The sequence below is a fragment of the Patiria miniata genome, unplaced genomic scaffold (assembly GCF_015706575.1).
Source record: "Patiria miniata isolate m_02_andy unplaced genomic scaffold, ASM1570657v1 HiC_scaffold_1, whole genome shotgun sequence".
NCBI classification, from domain to species: domain Eukaryota; kingdom Metazoa; phylum Echinodermata; class Asteroidea; order Valvatida; family Asterinidae; genus Patiria; species Patiria miniata.
Window position 1 is genome coordinate 19,889,269 of NW_024037047.1, and position 18,726 is coordinate 19,907,994.

General features: G+C 39.2%; 1 protein-coding gene across 1 annotated transcript; it reads left to right on the forward strand.

Annotated features, from left to right (window-relative positions):
* Window positions 1–2,734: 2,734 nt before the first annotated feature.
* On the forward strand, window positions 2,735–15,121 carry LOC119731483 (lactadherin-like). The gene is made up of 5 exons (XM_038204670.1): window positions 2,735–2,788; window positions 8,062–8,211; window positions 13,978–14,107; window positions 14,301–14,469; window positions 14,975–15,121. Exons 1-5 carry the CDS (start codon window positions 2,743–2,745, stop codon window positions 15,119–15,121), a joined length of 642 nt encoding a protein of 213 aa, XP_038060598.1. The 5' UTR covers window positions 2,735–2,742.
* The last annotated feature ends 3,605 nt before the right edge of the window (window positions 15,122–18,726 follow it).

Consider the following 18,726-nt stretch of genomic DNA (forward strand, 5'->3'; position numbering starts at 1 on the left):
TTGTTTTTGTTCTCGGGTATTGTTGACACCAAACACCGCCGAGAGTTACCAGCTGGGGGCTCTACATGATGTCTACTAACACATCACATTTCTCAGTAAGTTTCTGTTTTAGCATAGTGTAGACTTCTTGATGTTCAAAGACTGAATTCCATCGTCAGTGGTGCCAATGCTTTTTTTTCAATCAAAATCCATGAAGAAAATGTATTTCACCTTTCAAAGATGGTTTCGCGCACTGACTAATGAGTGCGCGAAACCATCGTAAAAAAATGTACATATTACCAAAGGACCGTGAAACCAATCATTAAAAGTGAATTTAAAATTGATATCTTTGTCTGTACTAGACTGTGCCTAATAGGGGTTTCCGTGCACTTTGCTGTTAAAGGTAGATTTAAGGGGCGAGTTGGTTTTAGTTACATTGTATGTTTTATCAGATGTAGTGACGGTAATACCAAAGGTTTTTTAAAAAGTTCATGACTACGTTTTTAGTGAATGTGGCTTTGGTTTGAATACTGGTGCATGTTATTCACCAATTTGTTGTATATTTCACAAATTCATATGATATTGATTAATCAATTTTTTTTAACGTGAAGATTGCGGTTTACCGCAGTACAAATGTATGCTCGTATCTTTTAATGGAGACAGCATGTCATCATTGCTCAATGTTATCAATGTTATCAATTGCTACGTGTGTACAGATTTATCAGAATACCTAGGCTTTAGGGTAAGTCGTTAGAGCCAGTCGTGTTTTGTTCGACGAGGCCCCAAATGTTTACTAGCACGGCGCTCGCTAGTGCTGTATATGTGATTACATTACCATTGCAGTATTTTTGTTCTACAGTTTTTTTTATCATTGCATGTTACGTAGTGTTGAAATCGAGTCCTCAAATCCGAGTACAGAGTACTCCGAGTACTTTAGAGACCGAGTCACGGGCCGAGGTTAAGTACACTGTAATTTCCCTAGGCAACGGACAATACCTGTGCTTAAAATGTGCTCACCAAACACTGCATGTGCAGACGGACGAGGATTTTGCTTGGGAAAATCCCGAAAATTGCCTCACTGGTAACCGTGATGTGGCGAGCTGACATAAGAAGCATGGTCTTGGCTGGCTCCACATTTGCGAATCATCACTGTTACGACTTCGAATGTTAGTAGTAATTTGGGAGGCGGGAACTAGACTTGGCCGTAATACCTACTGCAACTGCGCTACCGCGCTAGCGTTGCGTTCCAGGTTGAGCTATGGAATGGATTTACAAGTAATGTACTCCAGTTTTACTCCCTAATACATGAGTCCAGTACCAAACACTAAACCATCAAGGCCGGGCAAAATTCGAGTACAAAGAATCGAGTACGGGCCAAGTTCAGTTTTTTTTTTCGAGCACTAATAGTCGAGTTCGGGCCGAGTACTTGCGTGTACTCGAGTTGTACTCGAGTAAGAAAGAGTACGGGTACGAGTATTCAAACACTGATATTACGCTGTTTATTGTGCTTTTATCGTAAATCTTAAATACAATGTAGAACGTTTCCATACAGTATTCTATATAAATACATTTACGAATTGTTAAAGGTGATACTTCACAGACAAAAAAAAAGAAGGTCGCAGTGGCTAGTTGCAAAACCATCTCGAGAATTCAATTATTTTTAGTGATCAAACTTTTTGAGTAAAATCCGGTTTATACTTTACAGGTTTGCGATTGCAAAGCGCATTTGACGTCGGGAAAGCGTTCGCTGCGAAATGTGTTGGTGTTAAAAGGTGTTAAACTTATTGCTGCCGTAATGTAAAATTTGTATTGAAATTTGTATTTGTTGTGTTCGATATGGAAAACATTTAAATGCAAACTCGTGTATACATTGATGTGTAACAGTAAAAGTAAATTAGTATGGTGTTGGACAATCATTTTTCAATTATATCATTGCCACGCATAATTGCTAGAATGTATAGGACCTCAAAATACCCTAATTGCTATCATAACTATCCGGATCAAATAGAGTGGAGGGTCAATTTGTGTTGATAAGAAGAAAACAACATGAATATGACTACTTGTTAATAGTGTGATGTTCATTTGATGCCGAGCTGCCATAACAAGAAGCTAAGAGGAAGCAATCTTTATCTCATTGAAGCACATACTTACCAATATGGTTCAATTATAATTCAAATGCTTGTAACGCTCTATGAATATGTACATGTTGGTGAAATAAAACATAATCCACAAAGAAAACATGCACTCGTTTAATTTTTAAATGATCAGTTGATGTGCTATGCGTATTAAAGACGAGATGGGTGAGACGACTTGCTGCTTGTCCAAATTTGATTGCAATTATAAAATACATAAAAAATAGAGAGAAAAAATAATCCCAATTTGTTCGATTCAGGCTCGTTTGTGATTGGGTAGACTTGCTATGACGTCAGCCTGTTCGTGGTCTGCGGCTGCTCAGCTGCTCAGGCGAGCGAGTGGCGTTTTTACTCGGTGATATATACGACCAACACTACCGGAGTTTCGATCATTGCGTCAATCAGGTTTGGTCTTAGTGGTGAGGCTCTTTCCTGATCGTCGTTCAGTAATCTACGTCGTTCATTGCATTAATCAGAGAGAGGTTCCAGTAAAGTGTTAAGTCGAGGCTCTTTTTCCATTGTTGTTCAGTAGTCTACGCGCGTAGTTACCTTTTTTATAATTTGCGTTGGTGTGTGAGTCGATAAATACATCCCAGCGGATTGTGCTAAGAATTCACCTGCATCTTGGACAATGGACGGAGCAGCAGCTTTGGTTCTGATGTTGTCAGCAATGGCAGGTAAGATTTAATAATCTATCACCTTGAGTACGTCGATCCTCCGACTGCCAATATCAGACAAGCTTAGCTAGATCAGGATCGGGGATACAATGTGCATCTCTCCCATTTATTTTACAACATGAAACCCCAAGTTGCAATAGTCGTTCGCCATTGAATTAGGGGACTTGTGTTTCGGTTTGACAAGAAATAATTTGTGTACAGTTTTGATCACCGTCACAACCGATTAAACAAAACGTTATTTTGATAAATTAATCGGCCTATTGAAACAGAAAGATTTCAAAACAAAACGGCGGCCGCTACATATAGTCCGTGGGACGAGAGGCCGAAAACGCTTTAGTTTTCGAGATACGTGATCTGGTCCACCGAATTTTATAAAACTTTCCAGACATGTAGATTATGATGTATCATATCTAAAAAAACGTCGTTCCCCGATCTACAGTTTGTTGGGGATCGGAATGAGAAAATCTTGGATAAAAACACCGAAATTTCTGCATGAGAAAAAAAATAAACAGCGCCCTCTTTAGACACAAATAGAAACCTTTTCGCACGCAATGAGTGCTTGCCAGATAATACTTGAAGTTTATTTTATCAGGATGCCGTACCCTTTTCCAGTTTGTCCAACGTGAAATTATCAAGTTTTAAGATCGAATGTGATGTATTTTTAGCTACATAAAAACTGATTGGTATAGTAAGTGCTAAACTGTAGCCCAGATGAGAACCTCAGGGTAACATCTTTCCGTTCTGCTCCAACATTTTTTTTTTTGGGGGGGGAGGAGATTTGTTGTAAAGAAAAGTGGCTATAAATTAACTTTTTTAACAGATTTCCCCCCCCCCCTTATCCATTGCAGTGACGCAGAATTTTAAAAAGGATTTTTATACATGGATCAGATAAGTTGAAGTCGTAGGTCTACGCGTCTTATTACAAAACCATTCAAAAATGACTATCAAATTCTTTTACATGTACTTAGGTTGATTTTATTTTCGATTACACTTAAAAAAAGACTCATAAAAATAAAAACGGCAATAACTGCAAATAACATTTTTTTATGTTCCAGGCACAATGTGGTTTAAGTAATCACCAAAAGAAATGCAAGAAGTTATTTATTTAATATAATCTAATTTTAGTTCATTTATTTATTTATTTATTCATTAGAAGAGGGGGAGGGGGGCAATTTTAACCTGCACAGTTTTTACACACAAGGAGAATGGTATTTAGATGAAATTTTGTTCATTTTTGTTCATAAGTTTGTTCAGTCTGTACTGAATAAGCATTACTCGTTTATTTTCAACTGACAAAACGATTATGAGCACCTGTATGGCATAGGCCGATTACATCATGTTGTATAACATGTCAAAGTCTCATCAAATTGAAGGACCCACTATCTGTTTGCAAACTTTCAAAATTTGCAAAACAAAATCAATCCCCTATTTGGAAGCTTTGAGTGGCAGCATTACAACTGCAATTTGTTTCAGCTGAAACCGTCTTACCATTTTTATTATTTTTAATAATTATTGTTTTCAGAACCGATTCATGTTTTTGTTGTTGCTCCATCCATTCCGTGAAAACCACCAATAACCCCCCACGGCCTACCCGCTTCCTTTGAGGCTGCATCAAATGTTTATTACTTTCTTTTAAATTTCAGGCATAACTTTTTTAAAAGATGTTTCAGCAATTCAGATGCTCCACTGCACCCGATGCCACGCCGATGCCATGCCAATTATATCATTGTCAAAAACATGTTCCCCTGAGATAAGAGTTCACAAAGTTATTCTGATCTGGGGTTTAACCATACCAATTGATATTTATGTAGCTGATACTTAACATTCAATCTGAAATTTAAATTTAATGTTGGAAAATCCCGTAACGAAATAATTTTGGCATCCCGATGAGAATTAACAAAAATGGGTCTTGTTTTTGACACGGCCGGTATATCATTCTGGCTAACCCCGACGGAAAGGTGATGTGAGATCCTTTTCCGAATGCAGTTTTCGTGGCTCTCGCCGTTCGAGCGCGAGAACAATTCAAATATTCGCATCATAACGTCAAAAACAGACCGCCTGAACTATCTGACTATGTCAATAGAGGGCGCTGTTTCTTATTTTTTTTCTCATGCAGAATATTGGCGTTTTTATCCCAGATTTTCTCATTCTCAAAACAAACTGCGGATCGGGGAACAACGTTTTTTTCGATAGGATACACCAACATCTTTTATGTCTGCGAAGTTTTATAAAATTAGGAGAACCGGACCGCGTGGCGAGCGAAAAAAATTGCCTCGTCCAACGGACTAATATATTACCAGTTTGTGACCACCGAAATGGAAAATAAAACTAGTAACATTCACATGTATAATGGATTTTAGTGTTAGGTGCAGTTTTATTTACCTTATCAAGATTGACCCTGTCAAGTCGCTTCGGGTTAGCGGAAGTATTGCGTCCTCATCCTTATTTTCAAGTACGTCAACCAATTTTTCTGCTCTAAAATTGAGAAATATGTTGGTTAGCCAATAATCCAAAATTTAACGACGGTGACTCCAAAAGAGAAAGTCATTACATTTTCGATAAATATTCATAACTTCGACATTTTCGTTCAAATTATTTAAAATTCGGTAAAAAACTTTTGCAAGGTCGATTGTGGTAACGGAAAATCTCAACGGAAAAGGATTTTCTACTTTTCTACTTTTTTTGCTAACAAAAAAGCAATTTGAATGTTTCGTAAAAATGTTTTCTGACAAAAGCTTGATCTGCTTTTCTTGTAGCTGAAAAGCAGATGTCTACTTTTGAATTTGCACCACCTGACAACCGCCAGTGAAGGACTAAAGCAAAGCCTGCTTTTCTGGTAGCAGAATATCAGAAAGGTAGACAAATGCTTTTTAGGAAAAAGTTCAATCTGCAAAATATTCTGGTAGCAGAAAATCAGAAAACTAGAAAAAAAACCCGCATTTTAGCAAAACGTTCAATCAGCTTTTCTGCTACTCTGTTAGCAGAACAGCAGATGTCCACTTTTTAACCTCCATAGATCAATACACCTTATTCGCGTGTCGGCCATATTACATTCAAAACGAGGTAAATTCTTCATTTTTGGAAATTGAGAGTAGAAATGAAAGATTCATTCCAAATTGCTCTGATTAATAATTTAAAAAAATTGATTAAACATACCTTTATGATGGTTTAAGCTACCTTTAAAATAGATAACGTGCTTATAGTTTGATATTTCTTTAAGGAAACATTGACCAATGTTGAGCTTGAATCTTCAAGTTAGGGACCCAAATAGTGGGCGAAGCCGAAATGGAGACGAAACCGAGTTTTGGATTACACCTACAGGTGAACGTCGTCAGATTCTAAAAAGAAAATGACGCAAGAAAGTTTGCCCCTCGCACTATCTAATTGCAAAAATCGTCGTTGAATTTCAAGTGTTTTTTTTTTAATGCAAGCAATGAATATTAATTGTCAAATCATCTTACAAAAAATTCAATAAGCATGCGTGCCTTGGTCAATATGTTAGCCTCTGTCGTTCGTCACTATCCGTCCGTTCGGTATTTCAATTTCAATTTCAATTTCAATTTCAATTTTAATTTCAATTTCAATTTCAATTTCAATTTATTATACTCGTCACGTAAAACAAAAACATGAACATTGATTTCCAGTGTGCATTATACATGTACAATAAGACCACGGGTATTTGGCGGCATATCCTCGCTATGCAGTGCATAATAATGTCTGTAATATGAGACACACAACATGTGTGGGTGTGTTTGTGTGTGTGTGCATTATGTATATGAGATGTCACACGTTATCGCTATAATTATGACCTTTCACTGCGAGCTTACTATTATACAAGTTTCCATGACACGCAACTATCGACCAAAAGAAAACGACGTTTAATGTCAGCTTAGTATGGTGGCTTTAAAGGGACATCGCACATAAATATTGACGCCAATATTTGCGACATGGAGGCCTTGTCGTGAATATTGGCGTCAATATTGGCGTCAATATTTGCGACTTGGAGCCCATGTCGTGAATATTGGCGTCAATATTGGCGTCATATTTGCGACTTGGAGCCCATGTCGTGAATATTGGCGTCAATATTGGCGTCATATTTGCGACATGGAGGCCTTGTCGTGAATATTGGCGTCAATATTTGCGACTTGGAGACCATGTCGTGAATATTGGCGTCAACATTGGCGTCAATATTTGTGACTTGGGTCCATGTCGTGAATATTGGCGTCAATTTTGGCGTCAATATTTGCGACTTGGGTCTATGTCGTGAATATTGGCGTCAATATTGGCGTCAATATTTGCGACATGGAGGCCATGTCATGAATATTGGCGTCAATATTGGGGTCAATATTTATATGCGATGTCCCTTTACAGCCACTATAGCTTATGCTGTAAAACCACCCTACAAGCCTCACATGGACGATTGGACCAAGGCTTTAGTCTAGCTCCAATTGATTTGCATACAAATAGTGGCTGCGTAAGGTAGCTGTTCCTGCAGTATTGTTACATTCATTGCTGCGCACGGCGAGGATATGCCGCCGAATACCGTACCGTCGAATAATGACGAACGCCGTGACTAAGATTACAAGCATGCCAGATAAGTTAAACATATTTAATACCCGCGTGGTGGCTACCTCACCCAAGATAATCAGAAATAGTCAGAATCTTTTGGTCTGGGAAACCGGAACCAGATTAAGCGGGCGGGGGGGGGGGGTGTTCACCATATGACTGTCACCATACGACAAACGAGGGCGCTCTTTCATTTGTATTCATGTATGTGCATTTACGAACAAAGAAATGACTCCACAAGGATTCAAATTCCAGTATGCGTGTGCGTATTTATGTATGTACGCAGACATACATAGATACGGACATTTTTATTCGTCCGTTATAATTCGCGATTTCAATGAAAACGGTGGTGCAATATCAATATCTTTCAGCTGTCGATGTAATGTAATGATGTAATGATTGTAAACTACATTGCATATGTAGTTATATTAGGTTAAAATATTGATGGACTGAGACAAATGAAGACAAAACAACGCCGTTGGAGTCCCCTGCCAAAGACATTCAACGGGGGGGGGGGGGGGGGGGGACCCGGATCAAAGGCGACCCATGTCGTGCAGTAGGCTTACACCTGAAACATACATTGTTTCCTTCTGATTGTCGTGTACTTGTGAAAACACAAGTTGATATTAGTTACCCACTTGTTTTATAGAGCGACCATCATGGCATTGTTGGCTTGTATCTATGTTTTTATTACATTAATTCCGAAGTGCTGTTGGTTGGTGTGGAGAGCCAGCAGAGGGTGTGTTACTCCGGTCCCCCACCGGAACCTGATCCTGATAATCCGGATGACTGGATGAAGCAAGTCATGCGAGAGATACGGAAGCGTTGCCCAGGAAGGAGGCAACCTACCCCAGCTGGTAAGTCATCCTATGATCAACCATACCTTAGGTATGACTAACAAGCATGTGGATTTGTTCTATCACAAGGTTATGCATTATACTGAGATAAAAACTTTTTGTTTACCGAATATCAAGGTTCATCGAAGATTGCAAATGACATTAAACACCTGCTAATATGAGATATGTCTCATGTTTGCTTTTTGCCTCAAAAATGTTGCACAACTCCTTGCAACTCGAAAAAAAAAAAGAATTCACTGTGTAACTCCCTAGACTTGGTGCCAAGTCGGTAATTGTTTTGCGTACGGTAACCGGTTACTGGCTTCACGCACGCAAAATATCGCTGCAATGCGCATAGTCTGGTTCCCAGACCAAATGATGCTTACTCTTTCTGATAAATTGCCGACTTTGAGAAAAAGTTTTCGATTTTGTACACAACTTATGGGAGTATTTTGAATCGCTTGCGAATTCTATTCGAGCACTCTGATTGGTTCAGATTCCAGAGTGTATTCTAGGGCATACTCGGCTCAAATAAATCAATTAAGCCTATATCACAATGATACATTTTTTTCTATACACAAAGCTGAGTGTATTGGTCGTTAAAATGTCGCCAGATCTGCAAACATGTCCCTGACGTATTTAGAATAACTCCCCATGTAACGGAATGAATGAGTCATCATTTGCATAGCGGTGCGCGATTGGATCTCACCGCAAAAATGCACTGCATATGTATTGCGCTGCTTGCATATTATGAATAACGGTGCGAGAACGCAATCTTCAAGTCGCTATAGATTTGTCACAACCCGGCCGATTACGTACTAGTCTTATACCAGCCGCGCCGATGGAGTTTGACTGAAGTTCAAGGACAAAATACGACCATCTAACGACTTGTCATCAAGTCTAGCAACTCCGCAGAGTAAAAAAAAGGGAAAAAAAGAGGGCGGAGCTTGATCGGTTAAAAAGGGGAGTACAAACAAATAAAAACTGTATTTAACATCCATTTTCCGGTGTTCTTCCAACCTTGAAATAAACATAGACTTATTACAAAAAATCCCAACATTCTCACACTTGTTATTTTTACCCTTTTTAAGCGTGGCCTAAATATGTAAAGAGGCGGTACATTAGAGGAGCTTGATTCAAACAAGGGAAAATCATCACTTTTGCTGGTGAAAACACAACTTCTGCATTGGTTAATTGTGTTTTACACAGTAAATATAAATTTAAAAGGTTGCAAGGATTTTGCCCTTTTAGGTGTGGAGCTACATTTTAAAGTAGGGGGTTGAATATTCCAGAAGATTAAAAATTTCATATCTAAATTAGTGTGATTGGCTACAAGCAACACAGGTTACAGGAGCGGCATTTCCTTGTATTGTAAACACTGCCGGGATCACGGGGGGGGGGGGGGATGTCAGGGCGGCCCAACGGTGGACTTCACCTATTCTTGAAAGTGCTTTTCTAACATGGATATATGGGCGTGTAAACATGAAAATGTTGAAAATATGCGCAGAGTATACGTCAATTCCTTGCAGTGTGTACTGCTGGATTTATATCATATGGATGTTTGGACTTTGGATGTTTGAAAAGGTGGGATTAATAATTTTGAGAAATTATGTAGCTTCTTAGAAAGTGTGCTTGCACTTTGATAAATAATCGGGAGGAATTGCAGCGGACGTCCCCCTCCCAAAATATAAAAACTACACGAATGTATAAATGTATGTATTGAAATCATAGTCTGTTTACGTCACAGCAACAATGCAGCTGATAACATTATTTGTGTCATTATTTGTGCCACGAACACTGTCACTTAATGCGAATTAATACAAGTGATCTGCGGATCGCATGTGTCGCCTATATATTTTGTGTTCTTAAAAAAAATTTCTTGAAATTTCGTGCATTTGTAAACGACCACAAATGACCCCTAGATGACTTTTGACCTCCAATTTTGGAAGAGTTGTGATGAACCCCCACCCATGGATCACTCCATACACTTTCCAAGTGACATTAAAATCCATCAAAGAAAGATTTGAAACATATTTGAACAATGACCTCTAATGAGTCCTAGATGACCTTTGACCTCAGTAATTCCATGAAGAATTGTGTTTTCTCATGCACCCAAGGGTCACAGCATCTACGTTTCATCAAAATCCATGCAAGCATGTAGAAATGTTGTAAGCTTTCCCCAAAAACTGTGAATTACATCATTATTGACCTCAGTTGACCGTTGACCTATGACCTTTGACTTGAAATATATCCCACATATCTTTGCTACCCAATGACCATTGTGTCCAAGTTTTGTGGAATTTTGGCGAATATTTAGGAAATGAGAGAAATTCCAAAACTTTAACATACATACGGGGATACAAGGGTCTAAGAGTCTACGGGTCTAATCATTTTCTAATTCTCCCTATGACAACTTCCGGTTTGATGACGTCACAATCCTAAAACCTTACAAAGTCATAATTTTACTTTTTTCCATAAAATATCCAAGGGTAAGTTTGGTGAATTTTGATGAATGGTTTTTAAATTAAAAATAGTCCAACTTTCTTGGACGTGCCGCGGGGGGGGGGGGGGGGAGGGCTCTTTCAGGCGATGACATAACCATACATTTTTTGTCAGCCCCGTATTAAAGTAAAGGTTAAGTGACTTCACGTACTTGACAAAATATTGTTTGTCAATTAATGGTCTATCTGATTACAAAATATCAACATGAGTTTCATTTTGTTCAAGGCTTCGTTCAACCGATGGCCACTTTTGAAGATGTTGGATCAGGGTTGATCTTTGTTCAAAGTTTCATGTTTATACAAGATACTGTTTAGAAGAAAAGACGCCGAGCATCATCTAGAAAAACAAAAGGAAACAAAGGGCAAAAGAATAATTGTAACCATTTCAAAATTGTGATCGGGTTGTACCCATAGAGCTATATAAAATCACCAGAGCGCTAACTCCTCACTTTTATTCGCAGAAAAGCCTTGAAGCCTTTCTGGGCGCAGCCGTTTTGAATTCACGTGGGTGTTTTTAAAACAAAATGAAATTAGATTTGCGAATGTGCACTCTAAATGTGGTTTCTACCAAAATGACATCATATAAAGTACTGGCCAACCAACAATTGTGCCGAATTTTAGGAAAATCACGCAAAATTATAAGAATTACAATGGGGGAGGGAGGGGGAACAGCAGTTCGGTCTTTAGCAGATCCAAAACACCCCAGTCCTGATAGTGATAGAGTTAACTTTCAATAGACTGTAGTCCTATCAATGAAGAGAGAATCCACAGCCATTGACTCTTAGCAATTGCTTCAATATATACACATAGGGCAAAAAAAAATAGTTCTGCTTCCGGTTACCCCGCCTACCCTATTTTGACAGCTCCTTCCCTAATTTTGTTTTGGGAACATGAAAAAATAACCCCAAAACCATCAAGTAACACCTTTTACCATTGACTACACGCAGACACCTACATATCGTCACCGTTTTGACGAAGTGACACATCCGTCCAAAACCGAGATTTTCTGAAATCTGAGATTTTTGAATATTCCAACATTTTATGATGTCCTCTACATGATTACCAAATTTCGAGACACAACATTCCATCGTTCGTTAATTACGCTAATTACGCTAATTACACAAAGTGTTGAAAGTGCTACACACTAAGTTTTTCGTTTTGACGAAGTGACGGATCTCTATGTGTCACTTAGTCTCATTGATTTTACACGTGTGCTATATTTAGAAATATGAAGCCTCCACGATTTGCGTTTTGACGAAGTGACGCATCTGCGTTCTAAAATGTTTCAATCTTATATACGCGCACGCGCTGTGTACAAACACATGCCTCCGTTTTTTCCGATTCCAGATTTTCCGTTTTGACGAAGGACGGATATCTTTAGTAATTAATATTTTCTAATTAAACACGATTTTATGAACAGAGAGAATTGTTTTTGGCTATTTAACTCCAGGGCTATTGCCTCAGTTATATATTTTTCAATTCTAGGGAGAAATGTACACAAAAAATGCAAATTGAAAAATCCACCAACTTCAAACGCAATTTTCTCAAAACTCTGTTTTTGCATCTGTGTGCACAGATGTGTCACTTCGTCAAAACGGAAGCAGAACTATTTTTGGGCCTAGGATGTATGTACCAGTACATCTAAGGACATGAAACAACTTTGAGTGAGTTTACCCAGTAGAATGATCTTTCTATGCGAATATTCAGCCCTCTACTTTAAAATGTAGCTCCACCCCTAAAAGGGCAAAATCCTTGCAACCTTTTAAACTTATCTTTACAGTGTATGGCAAACATATTTAACCAATGCACAATTTGTGTTTTACCAGCAAAAGTGATGATTTCCCTCGTTTGAATAAAGCTGCTCTAATGTGCGGCCTCCTTTTCATATTTAGGCCACGCCCACAAAAGGGTAAAAATAACAAGTGTGAGAATGTTGGGATTTTTTTTATCATGACTCTGTTTATTTAAAAGCTTGAAGAACAAAGGAAAAGGGATGTTAAATACAGTTTTTCTAAATTTTTATTTGTTTGCACTCCCCTTTTTAACCGATCAAGCTGCGCCCCCAAAAATGGGCAAGATCCAAGATGGGTCCACCTCTAAAAATTATTTCAACTAAACATGCCAATTTTCAGGATTTTACCACAAACTGAACGATATTCTTCATATATATTTGAACCAAACTGCTAATATACTTTGTTTATCGCCTCTTTTACACATTTAGGCCACGCCCACAAAATGGGTGGAAAATAACAGGTGTTAACAAGCTAGAATGTCTTATTTTATGTTGAAGCTAACTTCAACGCATAGAAAAAAACAAGGGAAATGGATGTTAAATACAGTTTTTATGAGTTTTTATTGTTTGCACCCCCTTTTTAAAAAAATCAAGCTCCGCCCCCAAAATGGGCAAAATCCAAGATGGGTCCCGATCTTAAAATGATTTCTAGCCCATTTTGACCCAACATTCCAAATTTCATGCTTTTACCACAAAGTGCACGATTTGGGGCAAAAATTAACCTAAGCAGCAGCTCCACTATGAAAGTTATGTAAAGTTTACTTAACTGTCTTTTACCTAATAAATGTGTAAGTAAACTTTTACACAACTGTCAAGAAAACTTTTACCCAACACGCATTATGTAACTTTTTACACAATTGCAAGCGAGTTCGTATAGTACATATAAAACATGGTTACACAACTTGTGTAATTTTTCTTAGAGTGCAGCAGTTACAGAGAAACCTACCCCAGATCGGGTACTGGGAAACCTACTCCAACTGGTACGGAGTTAACCCCATCCCCCCCCCCCCCCTCTTATCTGACACGGAGAAACATACCCCAGCTTTAAGTCGTCCTTTGATCCCCCATATCGAATGTTTGGCAAAATAGCAAGTGCATTTGTTCCATCACAAGGTCATACGTGTATTGCATTGAGATTGAACATTTTATTTTTACCGAATATCAAGGTTCATCGAAGGCTGCTTACTCAACTCCTCTCAATTAAAAGAAAATACATTCAACAACGATAAACAACGAACAAATCCATTGGTGCATGTTCATGCTAAAAGTATTTCTCTCAAATCGAGGGAGCGGGAGGCTTTTTTTATATTTACAATCACGAGGCCTAACTATCAATACGATTTTTGTAATGTAAAACGTGCACTTATAATTATGCGCTTTACCAAAAAACAAAGTTGAGGATCAAATTATCTTTCTTTCAATATCAGTTTTTTTTTTCAATATATGTATCAATATGAATACATATTTCATTTGCTTCTCATTTGTTACGAACAGAGTGTTTGCAACCCCTTGGAATGGCGGACGGGACAATCCAGGATAATCGCATCACGGCGTCCAGTAGTCGCCACTGTTGCCCTGCCAGTGATGGACGCCTCTACAGTAACAACAAATGGCTAACCTCGATGTAGGTATAAAAGGAGAATACCACGCCTGACACTTCACTCTCATATCTTTATACACTCTGTATCATTAAAATGCCAAAAAGCGCTCCTTAATGTGTTGATTAATGAATATAGAATTGCATCCATTCCACAACAGGATTTGCAGGGTATTGTTACGGCATTGTTCCTTATTCTCTCTTCACTCTGTGTGCATAGCTCCAACGATCCCTGGATCGAGGTGGACCTCGTGCAGAGTACAGTGGTGACTGGAGTCACCACACAAGGCAGCGGCTCCAGTTCGTACGTGATGCGGTACAAGGTGGCGTATCGGCAGCAGCCCTCATCCCAACGCAAACACGTAACAGATGGAAACGGAGACATCAAGGTAAACATCAATCTTTACTAAGTCTAAATTTAACTTTGTAGGTAAAACTGTTTTGAAAAAAAAAATGTAAACGTATTTTTTGTGATATTTTCTTTGGGCTTTTTTTTTTACAATATGCAGTATTATTTAAAAACGTATTAATGGAACCAAAAATAATTTCAGATCATGCAACCAAGAAAAGATTGATGCTGCATTCTCTCATATACAGATTATTGAAGAGAAAATAGTTTTCCCCTCACCCAAAAGCAAAATGCCCTGAAGCTCAAATAGGAACCCAAATGAGCCTATTCAAGAGATGTCTATATGGCTGAAATGATCTTAAAAGTGGGTCCCAACCCAGGACAAACAGTTTAATTTATATACTTATTATGGTTTGTTGAAATTCTGGTTTGAAGGAAGATCCCGTCAACGAAGAATGCCCACTTTTTGTAGTTCTGGTTCTAGACTACTAAAAGTAGACTATTTTGCTACAAATGTGCGTTTATTGCGTTGGCATTCATTTCAGGTGTTCATCGGTAACACCGATATCGACACCCCGGTCACCAACCTGTTTGATGAATGTGTGGTGGCCACGGTAGTACGCATTGAGCCTACTGAAAGCCATGGTGGTGCTGCCCTGCGATTGGAGCTGCTTGGATGTCGCCGTGATTAATTTAGCTGAAGCACTCACGCGATTCTCTCCGACAGCGCTGACAAACTTTCACAACTTTCAATCTATATAAAAGTAAATGCGACGGTAGATATGATTAAAGTTGATAATAAATACTATGCTTGGTAGGAGGAATATTTATCACAAAAAAAGAATGTACCGAAGATTTAGAATAATCACTACTGACTCTTATGAGTTGTTGTGTCTTTAACTTAAAAAGTATCTGCCGGGAAAAAAATACAGATTTTACCGGCTATTTTAAAAAGTTTGTCATTCGAATTTACTGTTTATAATATTCAAATTGGTTAATCAACATCGATTTAGTTTAATTTTGTTTAATTCTATTTTTAATTTCTTCTTTTTGTCAGACGATTAAAGATCTTAAAGATCGCAGTTTCAGTATCATAATCACCAAATCGGATCGCGACGCTCCGTTAAATTGTATCTGTACCGCCTAGGGTGTATTTATGCATGTAGTCTATGGGCAAATGACTCTTTAGGCTTCCCGTCCATTGTTACGAAGTCGTTGGATTTAATATTTCATATTTTAATTCCTTCTGACTAGTTCGGCGTATCCTATCAACACAGCCTTGAACATCGAAGGCACAATATCTTAACTGCAATATCTTTAATATTACAGCCTTCTCGGTACGTATCGTTTTCTAAAGGTTCATTGTATGTACGGTTGCGTAATTATCTAGACAACCTTGATTGCTGCTGCAGTGGCGGATTGCTGCTGCAGTGGCGGGGGGTGGAGAAAATAAACAGTCTACATTCCAGCACACCCTCCCTGAAATTTGTTTTGGATCAACCCTGCTAGCCCCCCCCCCCTTCCAAAAAAAAATGTTGACTCTAGAAGCACGCCTGTGCTGCTGAGGATTCTGCTGAGGATTTTATTACCGGAAGCCGCTTCCGCTCGCACGCGGTGCCGCACCGTTTCATATCGACTCGTGAATGTTTATGGCTGCGATGGTCGTCATTGTTCATTTCAAGATGGTCCTTTTTCTCCACAAGCTATTTTGTGAAAATCGGCAACTGTAATTACAAGAAGGATACCAATTGGCTGTTACATTACCCGCTTTCAACATTAGCTCCACCTGTACTGTTAAGAGTGAACAAAGCAGAGACGTTTCTGCGTTTCTGCTCGTTCGTGATTGGCTAGACTTGGCTATGACGTTAGTCTGTCTGCGGCTGCTTCGCAGCTGAGGGAGCGAGTGGCGTTTTGTACTCAGTGATATACGATCAACACTAACGGAGTCTCGAGCATTGCGTCAATCGCGATTGGTCTTACTGGTCAGGCTCTTTCCTGATCGCCGTTCAATGCTGGTAGCTACAGTCAACCAAAAAAAGATAGTCCCCCTTCCAATACTTTGTTGTCTAACTCAAAAACTACAGAGCACCTCTCGCTCAAATAACGATTTATCAGTAAAGAAATTCCTTAGCCCTTAGCAATCCAGCCATACACTTTATTTGGCCCAAAACGGTGATAATGTGTACGAATTATGCAATTTATAACAAATAATACCGAAAGCAGTTGCACTTTTGTATATGTTGCGGTTCACACTCACCTTGCATGTATACAAAAGTGCAACTTTTTTCGGTACCACTTGTCATAAATTGCATCATGTTTTTTTTATACACATTATCACTGTTTTAATAATAATAATAATAATAATAATAATAATTTGGAGGCTAATCATCCTTACTCGCAGCTGGGATGCTGAATTGCGAAGGACGCGGCTACAACGTGGTCGGGCCGCTGGCACGTAAAGGCGCCTCTGGCTGCCGGCCACATCGACCCATATAAGACCACGGAGCACAGCCTGAGATCGAAAGTGTTTGATTTTTCCGGAGGGAGGAAAACCAGAGGGCCCGGAGAAAAACCCTCGTGGCACAGGAGAAAACCAACGCACAACTCTACTCACATGCGATCCGCGGCCAGGATTCGAACCGTGGTCACCTTGGTGAGAGGCGAGCGCTTTACGCACAAGCCACCCGTGTATGGCTCAATTGCCGATGAATTTCGGTACTGATCAGTCGTTATTTGAGCAAGATGTGCCCAGTAGTTTTTGAGTTAGACAAAAGAGTATAAAGGGGGACTTTCTGTTTTGGTTAAGTGTAGCTGCATAGCATTTGTGTGTCGTTCATTACGCTAATCAGAACAAGTTTCCAGTAGGATTTTAAGTTGAGGCTCTCTCACAATTGTTGTTGATTAAATCGTAGCGGATTAAATCGTGCTCAAAATTCATCCGCATCTTGTAGAGTGGACTGAGCGGCATCCAGGGTTCTGATTCTGCAGGCAGTGACAGGTATAATATTGAATCTGTATCACCTCTGGCACGTCTGTAAATCCCCGACTGTTTTTCTTTTTTTTTTTTTTTTTTGCCGAAAGCGGTCAAGCTTAGCCATAACAAAATTGGGGACAAAATGTGCACTGCATCCCACCCATTCATGATATCATATAATCACCAGGGTGATTAAAAAAAACAAATGCCGGGACGATTGTTTCGGTAAAGTTCTGCATTTAGCCCTTCCACAATCTAGGATATGAAAACCCAATTCATAAGGTTCATTTTAGTATAAGAATCAATCAAATCACTCATGTCATTTTCTCAAGTTAGGCACACTATACAAATTCCTATCGGTTGAGTATGGGGTGAGACAATCCGACACCTTCATATCCGAGCGAGAACGACACGGTAGCTTTTCACTGGGGCTATCGGATTGCTATCGGGTGCGATAAGGAGACTGGGTTTTGGTGGTCTGGAGTAGTTTATTTACGCAAGGATTAAAAAGAAAGAGCGGGTGGCCGTGCCGAGGGACCGACACCTGACAGCATGTGGTAAAGATAAGCATGGTTTGCCGTTATCCAGTCACCAAAATAGAAAGCAGTTATTGGGTTTCCACATCATGGAGTTAATTATTATTTTCTTTTTTATTGTAGACCTTTTTGAGCAAGGGAAATAAGAAATAATTGTGTTATCAATACATTAAATGAGGTCACTAGGACTTTTTGATTGATTATGGTATGATCAGGTATGACCTTCTGTCTCTTCCCTATCTCTAAATATTTTTGTAGGTTTTTTAAATCTCGAAATCTAATACGTAGGCCATGATTTTAATAGCGAAATATAGCCTTCTGATATGATTTATGATTTTTGGATAGTAAATTCGCAGAGAACTATTTGGGGGGGAATTGACATTTTTGGGGCGAAGTCAATGCCAGGAATTAACGGTCGCAAACGGTGAAAAAATACGACAGTCACTTTACATTTTTTCATTTTCACTAAAATATAAGCTAGTGCCCTTTTCACTGTCTCCGGTGAAAATTGTCACTGAAATAAAGGTCTGCAATTGGACGCAGAAACGGACGAAACGATCCAACCCACGGCACGGGGGCACGGCACACGCCGGGCAAGCCACGTGGCCGACCTAGTGCCGACCGGCTAGCGCCGCGCGCGCATCCAGGCAGGCATGCAGTGGCCAGCCAGTGCACGCACACCGTACACACAAAGTACGTGAGAACACACAACTCACCAAAAGTGCCATCATTTTCAGTTAGTCTCAGAGTCACTTTTAGTTGGTCAGTCTCAGTTGGTCAGTCTCAG

What these genes read in the sequence shown, in the direction of transcription:
- LOC119731483 (XM_038204670.1), top strand. Translation starts at nt 2,743, where the DNA reads ATGGACGGAGCAGCAGCTTTGGTTCTGATGTTGTCAGCAATGGCAG. An exon ending in GATGTTGTCAGCAATGGCAG is followed by an intron (nt 2,789 to 8,061) that starts GTAAGATTTAAT and finishes TTAATTCCGAAG; the next exon opens with TGCTGTTGGTTGGTGTGGAG. An exon ending in AACAAATGGCTAACCTCGAT is followed by an intron (nt 14,108 to 14,300) that starts GTAGGTATAAAA and finishes CTGTGTGCATAG; the next exon opens with CTCCAACGATCCCTGGATCG.